The sequence below is a fragment of the Bufo bufo genome, chromosome 7, assembly GCF_905171765.1.
Source record: "Bufo bufo chromosome 7, aBufBuf1.1, whole genome shotgun sequence".
Classification (NCBI taxonomy): domain Eukaryota; kingdom Metazoa; phylum Chordata; class Amphibia; order Anura; family Bufonidae; genus Bufo; species Bufo bufo.
The window spans coordinates 182,217,781-182,233,198 of NC_053395.1; the positions used below are offsets into that span (position 1 = coordinate 182,217,781).

General features: G+C 38.8%; 1 protein-coding gene across 3 annotated transcripts; it reads left to right on the plus strand.

The window, feature by feature from the left end:
• Positions 1 to 11,426: 11,426 nt before the first annotated feature.
• EVX2 (even-skipped homeobox 2) lies at positions 11,427 to 15,217 on the plus strand. 3 transcript variants are annotated; one of them, XM_040441571.1, is made up of 4 exons: positions 11,427 to 11,844; positions 12,211 to 12,231; positions 12,725 to 12,969; positions 14,606 to 15,217. In XM_040441571.1, the coding sequence occupies exons 1-4, from the start codon at positions 11,427 to 11,429 to the stop codon at positions 15,215 to 15,217; spliced, it is 1,296 nt and encodes a 431-aa protein (XP_040297505.1). The 3 variants fall into 3 exon arrangements, with proteins under 3 accessions (XP_040297505.1, XP_040297504.1, XP_040297507.1); XM_040441570.1 differs by lacking the exon at positions 12,211 to 12,231 and having other exon boundaries at positions 11,427 to 11,878; positions 12,729 to 12,969; XM_040441573.1 differs by lacking the exon at positions 12,211 to 12,231 and having other exon boundaries at positions 12,707 to 12,969.
• The last annotated feature ends 201 nt before the right edge of the window (positions 15,218 to 15,418 follow it).

The following is a 15,418-nucleotide window of genomic DNA, read 5'->3' on the forward strand; positions in this document are numbered from 1 at the left end:
GTCTCCCTGCAGTCTCTCTCTCCAATATTGTTCTATTAATCATTTTCAGCAACACTGTCCCTAGCGCATGAGCGCTTGCCACATCTCTCCCTATGCTCTTCTCACAGGAAAATGGTGGAGACCGTGTGGGATGAGGGTTTATAGGGCTGACATCACAGCGGATGGCTATTCGTGGATTGGCTAGCTGCACGGAATTATGGGTGATCCTGCATTCCCAGGCTTGTTTCCTCTACACTTAGCTTTGTAACATGGTCAGCTGCTTTTTTAGGAAAACCTGACTCGTTACCACGAAGAGTGAGAAAAATTGGATTAGTTTCTAATCAATGTTTTCCTAATCTTCGGACCAAATTCTGCTTCGATTGCTTTGCTCAACACTAGTTGTATTCAAGGGCTATGTGTTTTGGCACTGAACTTGTGACATTATCAAGGCCTTTGTGCTATTATTATCTGAAGAAGACACTAGTTCAGTGCCAAAATGCGTAGCCTTTGAATAAAACCTCAACAAACTTGATACATGACTCTCTCCATCACACATAGCAGTGCCACTTGTTTCTTTGGTTCCCTTTTCTTCTGATTTCATGTAATTTCAGTAACAAAACTTATAATTAAATATGTGGACTTGTGCTGACTGAAAACAAAACAGAATTTTGAGTCTACCACAATATAATGACAGATAGGTAGCTAAATATGGAGTGCAGAGATGGTCCGTAGTAAAATGGGTATTCTCTTCTTAGATATTGTACATATCCACAGGATATACAATAAATGTTGACTGATTGGTACTTGCTTGGTTATTTTTGGAACTCTCAAAGAAGTGAACTTAAAGGTCCCTTCATATGTAGCCACCTATCCATTCAAGTAGCAGCAGAACCAAGTAGGACAGGGGGTCAGAGGACCCCTGTTTGGTAGATTGGTACAGTTTGCAGAGGTAGGACCTGCATGTATCATCTTGTGGCTATGCTATAAATGTCTAAGAGAGAAATGTTCCTTTAAAATTGTTCACTGGTGGGATATTTTTTAAGAAAAGGGTCAGAGTGGGTTAAAAAAATTAAATAAGCATTACTCCCCACACAAAGCTGCTGCTTCACCAACAGTCCCTGGTAGTCTCCACTTCCTGGTCCTGTCTCAATACAGAGGAAACACCTGGTCAGCTAGTCACTAGTCACTGTGGTCCGTGATTGGCTGGGGAGGCAATCCCTTTAATGCAAAACATTCAAATATAGATAATTTATTACATGTCAATCTCTTTCTAGCAAAGCTAGAACCAGCTATGTATCTCACATGAATCCAGAGATCTCTGTTTGATAAGAATGTAGCGAATGTAGCTATAATGAGTGTTTATGAGCTGTCAGGAGTTCAGAGATAAGGGCTATACACCCAGAGCAGCAACTTGATCACTTAGTGTGAAACTGAAAGTAAAATACTCAGCAGAAAGGCTGAAAATTAACCTTGTAGGACAAAAAATGTTTAATATTTTGAATATAGACCAACTGGAATTGTATTTATTTATCCAAAATGAATAAAATGAAATCATAAAATAAGTTGCCCCCAGAAGTGTTCAAAGCCTTTAAATTCACCTTTGCTAAAATCTTGTACTGAACTTCTACAGTGTATGCAGATGAGTCCTGATATTCATAAGCTCCAGGTTTTCTCCGCTCACCGACCACTTATTGTAGCTGGAAAATTAAAACTGTCAATCAGTGGCAGGGGGGATCTAATGAATATCAGGACTTATCGGCATGTGATGACAGACCAGGAGTGCAATTAAAATGAAGTAAAAAAATCTTACAATTTGCCCATTTTAGTAATGGAAGGTAAAATAAAAAGCCATTCCATTTTTATGCTGATTTATATTTTAATACAATTTAATGGTGGTACGACACATTTAAGTATGCAGGTATACACCATGTAGCAGACATCACATTATTTGAACTAGTTCATAAGTTTGTGCACACTCTACCTCTGAATACAAAGAACTATAACCAAAGCTGATAAATAACCACTTGCCTATGTGGCTGCTTTTAAAGAACAGGAAGCTTTGTTAAATAATAGGTCATTTTCTGATGACACCTTCCCTTTAAAATATGATTGGGTGCACACACACTATTTGTGTTTGGCTAGTTGTGTATTCCACAGATTCAGCATTTACAGTCTGATAGCGGCGGACAGTTGTCAGACGCTATTTGACACCCAGCATCACAACTGATGTGCCAGGTGAATATGGGATATTTTGTGACATGGCATCAGTTCTAGCTTCAGTTTTCCCGAAGGGAAACTGAACCGGATGACCAGATATATGTGAAGGAGTCCTGATAGATACACATTAAATAACTTTGTAAGAGAGTAAAAACCAAGATTACTTTTTTTTATTACTAATTTATTATTATTCTATAATTAAACAACATATTCTACAGGACATAGACTGTCATCACTCATGCATCCTCTCAATCTAAATTCCAAAAATGTTATTTTTTACGAATTATTGTTTTTCTCATTGCACTTGGTAATCATTGTTCAGATATCTCATTATCATTCACAGGATTGACTATGCACTTGGTATGACACAGTCATTGAAAAGCCTCACTGTATTTGATGCAAAAAAGTACTTTTTATTGTTATGTTGCATACGATGGTGTCGTATTAGGGGCTCATGCACATTGCAAAGCTGTATGTATAGATTCCATACTGTGCGACATGAAGTGCCTGAGAGCTTGTGTTGTGGAACCGTGGGTGCTCGATGAGTGACAATAAAAAAGACATGAGTGTGAACACACTTTAAAAACTTGCTTACATGGTTCAGTTTTGATGCAGTTTTTGACTTTTTTAAGCAAAAAGCTAGGGCAGATCCTAAAGATACCAAAATAAGATTGTAGCTATTTTGTCTCCTCTTCTTATCTCTGCTGGCTTTTGTATTTGCACATATACCTGCTCTAAACCAGCATTAGACATGAATACTATGGCTGCTATTTATTATTATGGGACTCAAACTGACGGCAAAATGCATAAGTTCTAAAAGACTGGATTTTTTTAATTTTATTTTTTGTATACAGGATTCAGCATGACCTGTTTTCTTTTTCTATCATAATAGTCAATAGGTGTAAAAAATGATATATATAAATGTCAAATGCTCATCAATGTTTCAGCTTATCTGTTAACAAAGCAAATCATACTGCAAAAAAAGTAAAAAAAAAAAATTATGAATGTGCTCTTAGTTGGGCTAATCATATTTAGTGTGTTTTGGCAGTTTTCCACACAGAGCCAGCAAAAATAAATATGTTTTCGGCTGAAGTATGATCACAGTAAACCATGCCATAAAAGTCAGAAAAACATGAATCTGTAACATAAAGGTGTATATTTGTTCATTATTGTTATTTGAAATATAAAATAAAATATTTGCATGAATGCAAACATGAACAAAAAATTTCTCCACGAAATGCATTGCGCAGGCAGCATGTTATAGAGCAGGAGGAGCTGAGCAGATTGATATGTAGTTTTGTGAGAAAAGATTCAGTAAAACTTGTTATTTATACATTTATGGGTCTGGTATTTCTGATTTCTTTGTTCACGGGGGAGGTGTTATCAGTGATTGACAACTATCTATGTATGCACACAGGGAATGCTATCAATCACGAATAACACCTCCCCTGTGTACTAATTCAAGTCAGAGATTTAAATGTATTCATGACAAATTTTACTGATCCCCCCCCCCCACTAAACTATATATCAATCTGCTCAGCTCCTCCTTGTCTATAACATACTGCCTGCAGATTGCACTGAATTTTGTGTTGACAGACCTCTTTAAAAACCACTAACACAAATACATTAATACAGAGCTGTTAACAAAAACCATGAACATTTCACACTCAAATTTAGCTCTGCATTTTCACCATGTTTCTGAATGTTGTCAGGAATGAAGGCCTAAGTGCTACAATATAAAACTCTGGTGATTTTTAGTTTTAAATAAATTTTTATTGCTTTCTAATGTGTATAACGGTGTGAGGTGGAATAGATTGGTGAAGCTAAAAACTATTATTTTATATAAGACAGCAATCACAGAGAACAATTACAAAAACATCGTATTCAGAATTACTGTAGTTACAAAAACCCACCATTAAAGCTTCCATCTCACCTAGTGTAAAAAATGCTACGTGTTTTACCATGTTTTTGTGTTTTTCTTTTACTGTGTTTTTTTTTTAGACTTTTTTTTACTGTATACTTTAAACAGGCATGTTTTCAGGAGTCCAACTTCTGTATATATGCCTAAAGGAAAAACACCTAAAAAAAACTAACACACAACTACAGCAAGCTACGTTTTGTGACAAATGCTAAAAAATGTTCAAATGCAACACCAAAACTCGCCCTGCACTGAATTTCATAATTCAATAAAGACTTTAAAACCTGTGAGCTTAAAAATGCTAAAAAAAAAATGCTAAAAATGGCAAAACTATGAGAAGATTTATCATGGTGGGAATTTTTTAAGTCAGTTTCACAGGAGTCTGTGTTGCCATAATACATGCCAAATCTATCAGATGTCGCACAACGTTTGATAAAATTAGTGTATCTTTACATCTCATACTTCTGTCTTGAGTTGTTACTCCACTTTTTACACTACCCGTGTAATGGTGTAAGATTGGGATCATTTTAGTGACTTTATTTTTAAAGTCCCAGTTGATAAATGCGAGTTATATCTGCTTGACAGGTTAACCACATCCAGTTTTCCATCCACCTACGTTTCAAAACTATAGTGACTGGTTTAAAATGCAAAATGTCAAAATTTATGCACAAATAAGCCAAAAAATTTGCAACAAACTACCAGAATTTATTCTGTATTTTTAAACCAGAATTCTGGAGTGTCAGGGTTGCTAAGTCCCTGCTGGCCACAACTATGCACTTACCTCTCAGGAAGGATAGTCTAAATACAACCTAACCTAGGAACTCCCTTGCACTGCAAAGTGACAAGAGAAGAGACAATATTAAATCAAGTCAAGACACAAAGTAAAAAATAAATGAATTGTGGTGACCAGACTGGTACCAAAATGCACAAAATAATCATAATGAAAAAATAATAATAATTTGGTCAAAGAAAGATGTCAATAGGACTGTTGTCAGAGATGTAGACATTTCCAACATATTGTGAAAAACTGCATGAAGTAAAGAACTAATACCTAATATAACTGAACTTCTCCTCCTGCAGCTAGCGTGAAATTATATATTTTTTAAAATGTGTTAGACAAAAAGGTTAGCCCATGGGCTCATGTGATGTTTCCCATTGACTTTTATGATGCAAAACAGTCATTATCTGAATTTTATTTAGCTTTTTTTTCTGATCAACAGTTCTAATAAGAATGGCCAACTTTATGTATCTGTTATCTGATTATTTTGGAGTGATCGCGCACAGACTTTTTTCAAACCTGAAAATCTGTGTTCTTCATATCTGGAGGGATCGATTAACGAATGAATATATTGACTAAAAGGGAATATATTACTAATATATAAATATTTAAATTAAAACCAGACTGAAACATGTTCTGTTTTTGCTGATGTGATTTTTCTCATAGAAACGTATAGATTATTTATTCTTTTTTCTGAACTTAATTAAGCGGGCATCCATCTTGTGTTACCTTGCTGTTAACAAAATTCAGAGGCACGCTTTGGAGCAGCCATATATATATACGTGGAAATGGGGCAGCACTACTTCTATGTTGCGGCAGGTGCCTGTGTTAAACCCTTGATCATGGGTGTAGATATAATGTATAATATATATTAGCTTTCAATGTAATACTACCTATGATAATGAGATGACTGCTGAAAAGCAATCTCTACAGAACAGGGAGTACAACTTATCACGAGGCTCAGTGGTCAGTAGAAAACTGCAGGCATTTTTTTAAATCCAGACAGTAAAATAGAATTATGTTTAAAAGGGTTTTCCAATACTTTTCTACTGATAACTAGTTGGGGATCTGACACCTAGGACTTCCCCCGATACGCTACTTGAGAAGGCACAGGTGCTTACAGTAGCACTGGGGCCTTCTCATAGCTTTTCTAGGCCATGTGATTTCATCTGTCACATGGCCCAGGCGCAGCTTAGCCGCATTGAAGTGAATGGGACAGAGATGCAATACTAAGCATATACTTTGTAAAATGTACAGTGCTGTGCTAGTGAGCTGAGAGAAGACTACAGCGCTACTGCAAGCACAGATGCCTTCTCAAACAGCTGATTGGCAGGGGTCCCAGGTGTCAGACCCCCATCAGGAGGATAGGTCATCAATAGAAAAGTCTCTCCTTGCTGCAGGAGAATGGAGAAGGACTGGACTGGAGGACTAAAGATGGGCTCATAGACTTTCTACTGAACCTGTCTCCTGACAGACAGTACTTTGAGTGCTTTTTTCTCCTCCTTCTAATAATTGGTGGAGGTCTCAGCACTCAAGCCACCATGTATTAAAATCTTTTATATGTCACTATGGCATATCAAAAGTTTTGGTAAAGTACTTTACATACATTTTAACATAAAAACAGGATTTCAGCTAAATGTTGCTCTCTGATACTACATTCCCTTTAATCCTTTCCCGACCACCTATATCTGTAGGTCGTCCATCTTTGCATGGATATTTTAAAATGTCAGTGCAGAAAATTCAGCTGCATGCTAATTGTTCAGCTGCAGGAGCCGTGCTCCCCATAGAGAATGCAAGGGCATTTTCCCCCCGTTCCTGCTTTTCCCATGGCTCTATACACAGGGCTCAATGAGTGCTTTGAATAGAAATCAGGAAGCGGCCATCCCACTCCCTGTTTATGTGATCCCAGGGGTCTGAGTGTTCTATATCCACAAGCTTCTGGGTCTTAGCAGACCCAGACCAGCTCTGCATTGAGGTTGTACAGCACTCTACAACCTTTCTGGGGGCTGTCATTCCCCTGCAACTGGGGCGAATTAAAGCAAAAATCATCAATACATTTTTTTTTAATTAAACGTCCTCAAAGTTCTTATATGACCACATGGGAGGCACAAAGTATAAGGTAAAATTAAATTAAAATAAGGATAAAATAAATTAAATAATAAAAAAGCCACTATATTTTCCCTTTTTCCTACATTTTGTCATTTTTATAAAAATGACCAAAATATATATATATAACGGAAAAGTCATGACTTTCAAAGATGCATGTATAAAAAAAAGAAAAAGAAAATGCACCTGGTCAAGATGGGGATAAATAAACTGGTAAATGGGGGGAAGGGGGGGGGGAGGGGGACAATAAGCCACAACATGTAAGCAACTACCTAAATACTTTTCAGTAAGGGGAAAAAAACTGAAAAGTGCATAATGTTAATGCATAACAGTTTTCTAATCCCTCGCGCATAAAAACATACCAAGGATTATGAGACCAGTTTGGTACCCTGTCCTTATCATATCCTTGACCTGGTGGACACACACAAATCCTCCCTACTTCTTTTCTTATATCCACTGTAATGCTAATTTAAAGTGTCTCTGCCACTTCATTCCCCGCCAGACCGGAAGTTTGATGTGCCATCTACACATGTGACTGCTGCCAGCCAATCAGTGGCCCCAGCTGTGATCTGATCTTGGACTTTACAGATGCAAAATTGACATGGAGGTGTGAATAAGCACTAAGGGCTCATGCACACGACCGTATGCATTTTGCGGTCCGCAAAAAAATGGATCCGCAAAAAATACGGATGATGTCCGTGTGCATTCCGTATTTTGTGAAACGGAACAGCTGGTCCCTAATAGAACAGTACTATCCTTGTCCGTAATGTGGACAATATTAGGACATGTTCTATTTTTTTCTGGAATGGAAATACGGACATACGGAAACTGAATGCATACGGAGTACCTTCTGTTTTTTTTGTGGACCCATTGAAATCACTGGTTCCGCATGCGGTCCGCAAAAAATACAGAACGGACACGGAAAGAAAATACGTTTGTGTGCATGAGCCCTTAGACTCTCCAGTCAAAGTGGACACAAACCTTAGATTGCCTTCACAAGCTGCAGATTTTGTTGCAATATTTTCCATTCATTTGAAGGAAGTAAGCACAAGGATTTCTGCAAGTCCCAGTCAGGTTGATGGAACCGATTCTCACTCACGGAAAATTCTGCAACTAGTCAATCTTCTCCAATTGTATACTCTGGGAGATTTCCCTGGCATTTACAGCAACACTGCACCACTAAGGAAATATGTATTTAGTTTGGGTGGCAAGTTTCAACTGAAATTGGCCTTTTTGAAGCATATGGAGAAAATTGCAAATTTGAACAATCACATTAAGAACAAATGAACTATAACAAGGGAGTAGGGTTGTTTCGGGTATCAAACTTTCGATACCCAATTGATATTTTTAGCCCGGTATCGATACGATACCGGGAAGCTGCCGCTCCCTCCAATGAGAGCGCAGAGGGGAGAAGGAGGGGAGGGGCTGTGGCCACTGCGCCACCAATGATAACCAACGTTTAATACATTACAAATACAGCCGGCGGCAGAAACACATTGCCGACAGCCTGCCTCTGAAAGGGCACTGCGATCCGCGGCAGCTAACACCTCAGGTGCCGAGGGGTTAATTGCACGGATCGCAGCGCCCTGTCAGAGGCCGGAAATGTGTATCTGCTGCCGGCTGTATTTGTAATGTATTAAACGTTGGTTATCATTGGTGGCGCAGTGCTGCCCCCTCCACAGTATTAAAAACATTGATGCGCAGTGCGCCCAACTTCCCCCCTCCCCAGTATTAAAAACATTAGTCCCCTCACCTCCTCTTATTGGTGGCAGTGGCAGCCTCTGATTGAAGCCCCAGCAGTGTAATCCTGGGGCTCTGATTGGTTACCATGGCAGCCAGGACGCTACTAAAGCCCTGACTGCCATGGTCAGCTCCCTGCTGCTGTGTGCACTATGCACAGGGCAGCAGGGAGAGTGTGAAGTCCTTTTCACCCTGATAGAGGTCTATTAGGATGAATAGACAAGGGATTAAAAGATCCCAGGTTCTAGCCCCTAAGGCCAAATGCACACGGCCGCGGTCGTGAGCGGTCCGTGGTATCCCGGCCTGGCATCCTGCTGACAGCAGGAGCGCACGGCGTCATTGGTTGCTATGACGCCGTGCACTTCATGCCGCCGCTGCACTACAGTAATACACTCGTATAGATCACCACGGCCGTGTGCATTCGGCCTAAGGGGGGAAATAGTTATTAAATAAACTGTAAAAAAAATCACTAAAAACACTCCCAATTTTACCTATAAAATATATAAACAATAAATAAATTAAATATTACATATCGCCACGTCCGAAAAGTCCAAACTATTAAAATATAAAAAAATATCTCCTATGCGGTAAACGCCGTAAAAGAAAAAAAAAGAAAAATTATGAAAAACTGCACGATTCACCATTTTTTTTTTTGTCACCTTGTCCCCCCAAAAAATAGGATAGGACTGTTCGATTATGGGCCGGACGTTCGATAAAATGCGGAATGCATGCTGCTTTTTTTGGCATTTTATTTTTTTTGCGTGGTATCGAATGGTATCGAGTATCACAATACTTTTTTATGGTATCGAAACCGAATCAAAATTTTGGTATCAAAGCAACCCTACAAGGGAGTATGACATCATGTCAAATAATTAACATAGTGGGCCAGCAATAATATGCAACTCTGCAATGTATAAACATAATATAGTTCTCAGGATACTAACTTATCTAAACTGGTAAAATCTTCTTAGGCTATGGTCACATATGACATATTTGTCACAGAAATGTCTGCCACTGAAAATCCATTCCATACTCTAAATCTGAAGCTTCTGAACCATGTGCAGAACTTTTAAAAACAGGACAATTGCAGAAATGTCCCCAAACATATCTCTCTCCTTTCTATAAGTTTGGTTTAGACTTGAATTTAGTTAATATTTGTATTATTATGACAAGTCTTAGGTTCTTTGTATAGGATCCATCAAATGTATCAATAAACTGATTCAAATTGATACCAATTTGTATAATGTTCTGAATCCGAGGTTTAATGCTTGTGTACAGAAAACGTCATTTTTAACTAGTTCTCAGAGCCATGCTTGGACAAAGAAAAGTTCCTCTGAAGAGAAAGTTTTTTTTTCTCTATAGGCAACGAGAAAAGCCGGAGCTGTCAGGTTTGAGACTCTTGCTGCAATGAAGGGTAAAACGCTCGAGTTTAAAATTCTTCTAGCAATACTGCGATGCAAACTGATGGGGGCGCCAAAGGACAGCGATAAGATAATCGGTGTCTTCCTTAAGTCATCAGAAGCTAGAACACAGGAAATGGTTACTTTAACGACAATAATCTCGGTTCTTTAGATTGTAAATCTACAATAATCTACAATAACCATGCATGTTCCGTATAAAGGCTGGCATAATCCATAAGGAAACAAGTCCAATGTCTGGTCTATACTTGAGCACGAAAAGGGCAATATTATAAGTATAAATTCTAAATATAATAGAAAATCTACATACAAAGTTATTCTCAAGGGACTTCAGGTTGAAATTAATACATGAAAACACTGAAGCACGTTGGTCCTAAGAATAGGATTACAAGCTCCAACCACTAGCTCTATGATTATTTTTTTTTTTACTTGATTATTAGATGTGGGCGAGTAATACAATGTTGTTATTATTATTATTATTATTATTATTATAGATGTCTATTTTAGATATGCAAATTTTAATTTGTCATCTGTGAAAAACAAATATATCTGGAAAAATTTAAAAACAAATACTGAAACTAATAGAAAATTGATAGAAAATATTTATTCTGTATTTGGACAAGAAGCAAAAAAAAACAAAAAAACAAAAAACGATTTTATCTTTTATTAAAGATTATCTATCTATCTATTAATTGTGAAAAAAAGAAAGAGAACAGCCAGCATCATTAGCAGCTAAAAGGCAACAAAACAAAAATCACAGCATAATGATGCCCCTAAATGAAAGGGAAATGCTGCTCGGCTCGTTTTATTAATCAGACTGTCAATTTCACCCCAGAGGCCAAACCCCACAGCAACTGAAGCAAGATCTGATCAAGAGCCTAACAGTTCATTCCTTGTCTCTCCCTCTTTCTACCTGGATATATGTGTCTGCACAGAACCCGCCTTCATTGCCAAGTGACAGGAGCCTGTATTTATTTGCTTATAAAACTGTTACAATAAATGATTATTCACACAGCGTCATTCATACCTTAATGACGAGCCCCAGCTTTTGATGAATGACATTTCTGGCTGGGAAGGATGTATGGGTCATTTTGACCAGTCATTCCATCGCTTTGGCATCCTACAATTTTTACGCAAGGAGAAGATCCCATTTTAGAGGCGCTGGCAGGCTGCATGTGAATTGGCCCCTGCTGCAGGCACATCATTATCATCACTACAGCACCAAGCCTGCTTTCTACTCTCACTCTTTTCCCTCCTCACAAAAGCTGAGATGATGGAAAGGATAAGAAAAGAGATGATTCTCATGGAAAGAGGTCTACACAGCCCAACCACAGGCAAGAGGCTTTCCAATCTGTCCGACTCAGCTGGGAATGCAATGTTGGAGGCCTTGGAAAATGCTCATCATAACGCTCGCCTGAGTCCCAGGCTAACTTCTTCCTCTATGCATGGATCTATAGGGGATATACCCAGCAAAGGGAAATTTGAGATAGACACTTTGTTCAGCATCTCTCACCCCAACAGTGAATCTAATAACAACAACGGATCAGACCTCCCTGGATCTGACAGAGGCAAGAAGATACACCAGTATTCAGACGTGGCTTCAGAGGCAGATATGAGCAGTGATGTAGAGGTGGGGTGCTCAGCCCTGCGATCCCCCAACAGCTTGAGTGGTACCCAGCTGAAGGACAGCATCAGCAAAGGTATGGACCTCTACTGCAGAAGGCATAGCATACATAGATGGAGGCTTTGAATATCCATTTAGACAGAATCCTATATTTAACATGTAAGATATGATTTTGAACTGATTGAATACAAACATATATAAAACTATGTTGCCATATAATCCTTGCATTAAGTGTTTCAGGGGTAGAACTTTTTATATGCCTTGATCGCACATAAAAAGCATTAACGCCCAACATGCATTTTGGAAACTAAAACCAAACAATAGATTTAACTTTTCATTTTCAGGACTTTGTATCCAAACTTTACACCTGCCTGATGATACAACCAATCGATTATTTTTTTGTCCTACCCCGTGGTAATCAATAACGCAGAAAACAATAATTCGTACAGCAGTACAGTAGTTTAATGCCTTTATTACGAATTCATTTTAAATAATATATTTCCTAGATATCATTCTGTACCACCGAAGCCTCAGGAGAATAGCAGTGCTTTCTTTAATGGGTTCTCTTCCCCTTTATTCTCCTACATTTCAAATTGCTTTGTTTGATGACTTAAAATTTTAACACAAAAATATGTTGCTCAGTCATTGTCCCCCTCCTGTCCAAGAAACTTTTACAGATAGGAGTGATATGTCATTGTATTATTACAGGACTACACAGTAAAATGGTTCCACAATCTATGAAAATATTGTCAGATGCTTCTGAAAGTTTCCCATCCTGTGTACTACAGGACCCTACCCTATCATATTGTCAGTAGCTGGTTGAAAGGGAAATACATACATGTATGCCTATTTATGAAAAATATACATTTAAAAAAAATATCATTAGTGGTTATTGTCACGTGCAAAACCATTCCGAAAACTTGAAGTGTCTCCCTGTTTTGTAGAAAGTGGATCAGTGGCCAGCACCACCAGTTCTTCCGCCAGTTCTGGATTAGGCAGCCTGGGCAGCTGTAACAACCCCGTGGGGAGCTCCAGCTCTGCCGCTGACCAGGTGCGGAGATACAGGACAGCATTCACCCGGGAACAGATAGGAAGGCTGGAGAAAGAGTTCTACAGGGAGAACTATGTGTCTCGGCCCCGGAGATGTGAGCTGGCGGCTGCCCTCAACCTCCCAGAGACTACTATTAAGGTAAGATCTTCCCAAGATGTCATCACTGGAGGCAGCTCACCTCACTGCATTCATAGAGGGACCAGGCGCCGGGGTTATGGGAACATTTCACTGTAAAATTCTGCATCTCAACAGAATCCAGTCCCAGGAGTTTATAACTGCAACATTTCATAGCAGCTCTCAAGGCTGGAGCAATAAATTATTTCAAGCTGCAAAACAGATTATAATGGGGATTTAAAGGGATCTGGTACTGGAATTTATATATATATATATATATATATATATATATATATATATATATATACACACACACACAGTATGTACTATAGATAAATATTATCTATTTCCATATATACATACATATCTATATATACACACATATAGTATATATATATACACACACACACAGTATGTACTATAGATAAATATCTATTTCCATATATATATATATACACATATATATATAGTGTATATATATACACACAGTATGTACTATAGATAAATATTATTTACTTCCATATATATATATATATATATATACACACACACACACAAATAGTATATATACACACATACAGTATGTACTACAAATAACTATTATCTATTTCCTTCTATATATGCATGTATGTGTGTGTGTGTGTATATATATATATCTTGATGAGTAAACCATTGTGCAGCCTGAATTACACATAGATTGTAATTTGGGTTATTGGCCTTTATTGTGCAGATAGAAATACACACGGTGAAATGACTTGGACGCCCAACAGGATTGTACATTTTTAAAACAGAATCATGGTGACACGTTTCAGCATAAATGTGAACATGTGAACTCATTCCGGTTTCCATTATATATATATATATATATATATATATATATATATATATATATATATATATATATAAATGTTGTGGCATAGGTAACAGACATGGATTCTTTTTCCACAATTCTAAAAAAAAATATTACATATACAAGAAAATGTTGACAGGCAAATTATGATTTCCAAGAAACGCCTACAGTTCTTGAGTAGAACAACAAGTAGCAGCAGGAAAAGTTCAGCCTTTAAAGGTGGAATTTAAATAACATTAGAATAAAATAAAAATAAAAAATAAAAAACGTAAAAGGTGATTGCAGAAAAAGAACATCAATGTAGGATTGTGGGCAATAATAAAATCCATATAATAAGTAGTCAGTCAAGTCTCCTTTTCAGGAGGACATGATCCTATATTTAGGGACCAGTGCAAGAAGCAGAAGACTGACAGGTTTTCTCCAGAGGGCCTGGACCACATGTTCACCTAGCAGAGCAGCTCTGCCTAAAGTCTGTCATACCTCCACTTGCTGTGCGGGAAAATGCAATGTATTTGCAGTTTGACCATCACAGGTTGAGGGGTGACTGCTCTGCTCCTTGAAATTGCTGAAAGGACGTCCGACTATTATCTGCTCAATGATCAATCCTTTACCTCCAGTTCTCTCCAGAGATATGTAGAAGTATAAATGTGTCGCTATTGATATGATATTGGCTGTCCGTGGTACATTATTATTAGGATAATACAGCTTTTCTAGGTTAGGCTTATTAGTCATTTTGTAGCAATTACAGTAAAACACGTTTAAATGGCAGTAATTGTCCTGACGTGTCCATGTATTGTCGCCCCTGTGCAGGTCTGGTTCCAGAACCGGCGGATGAAGGACAAGAGGCAGCGCCTGGCTATGTCTTGGCCTCACCCTGCGGATCCTAGCTTCTACACCTACATGATGACCCACGCTGCGGCCACAGGAAGCCTTCCTTACCCTTTCCATTCCCATGTGCCTCTGCATTATTATCCCCATGTCGGGGTGACTGCAGCCGCCGCCGCCGCAGCGGCTTCTGGGGCTGCAGCAGCTGCGGCTTCCCCCTTTGCTACGTCTATCCGCCCTCTGGACACTTTCCGTGCCCTCTCTCATCCTTACTCCAGACCAGAACTCCTTTGCAGCTTCAGACATCCGGGTCTCTATCAGTCCCCAGCCGGCCTCAATAGCACCGCTGCTGCTGCGGCCGCCGCTGCCGCAGCCGCAGCGGCTTCAGTCCCCGGATCAACTCCTTGCTCTTGTCTCAGTTGTCACAGTAACCAGACGGCGTCAGCACTGGGCGCAGCCAGCAGGGGCTCGGATTTCAGTTGCACTGCTGCTTCCCAGAGGTCGGAGAGCAGCTTCCTTCCGTATTCTGCAGCAGTGCTCAGCAAAACCTCTGTTACCCCACCGGACCAAAGAGAGGACACCCCTCTGACCAGATAACTGCACCCCAGACACCTGACCTGCACTGACCCCTTCAAAAGTGGACTGGCCACATACCACCTTTTTTAAAAAAAAAATCAGCTCCCAAGTAAATATTTTATTTCGACATCCATAATTAACAAGTAATTAATTCCCGAGATGGAACTTGTATTATAAGGACACTCCAAGACGATAAGGATTAAACAATCATTTTTCTCTTTA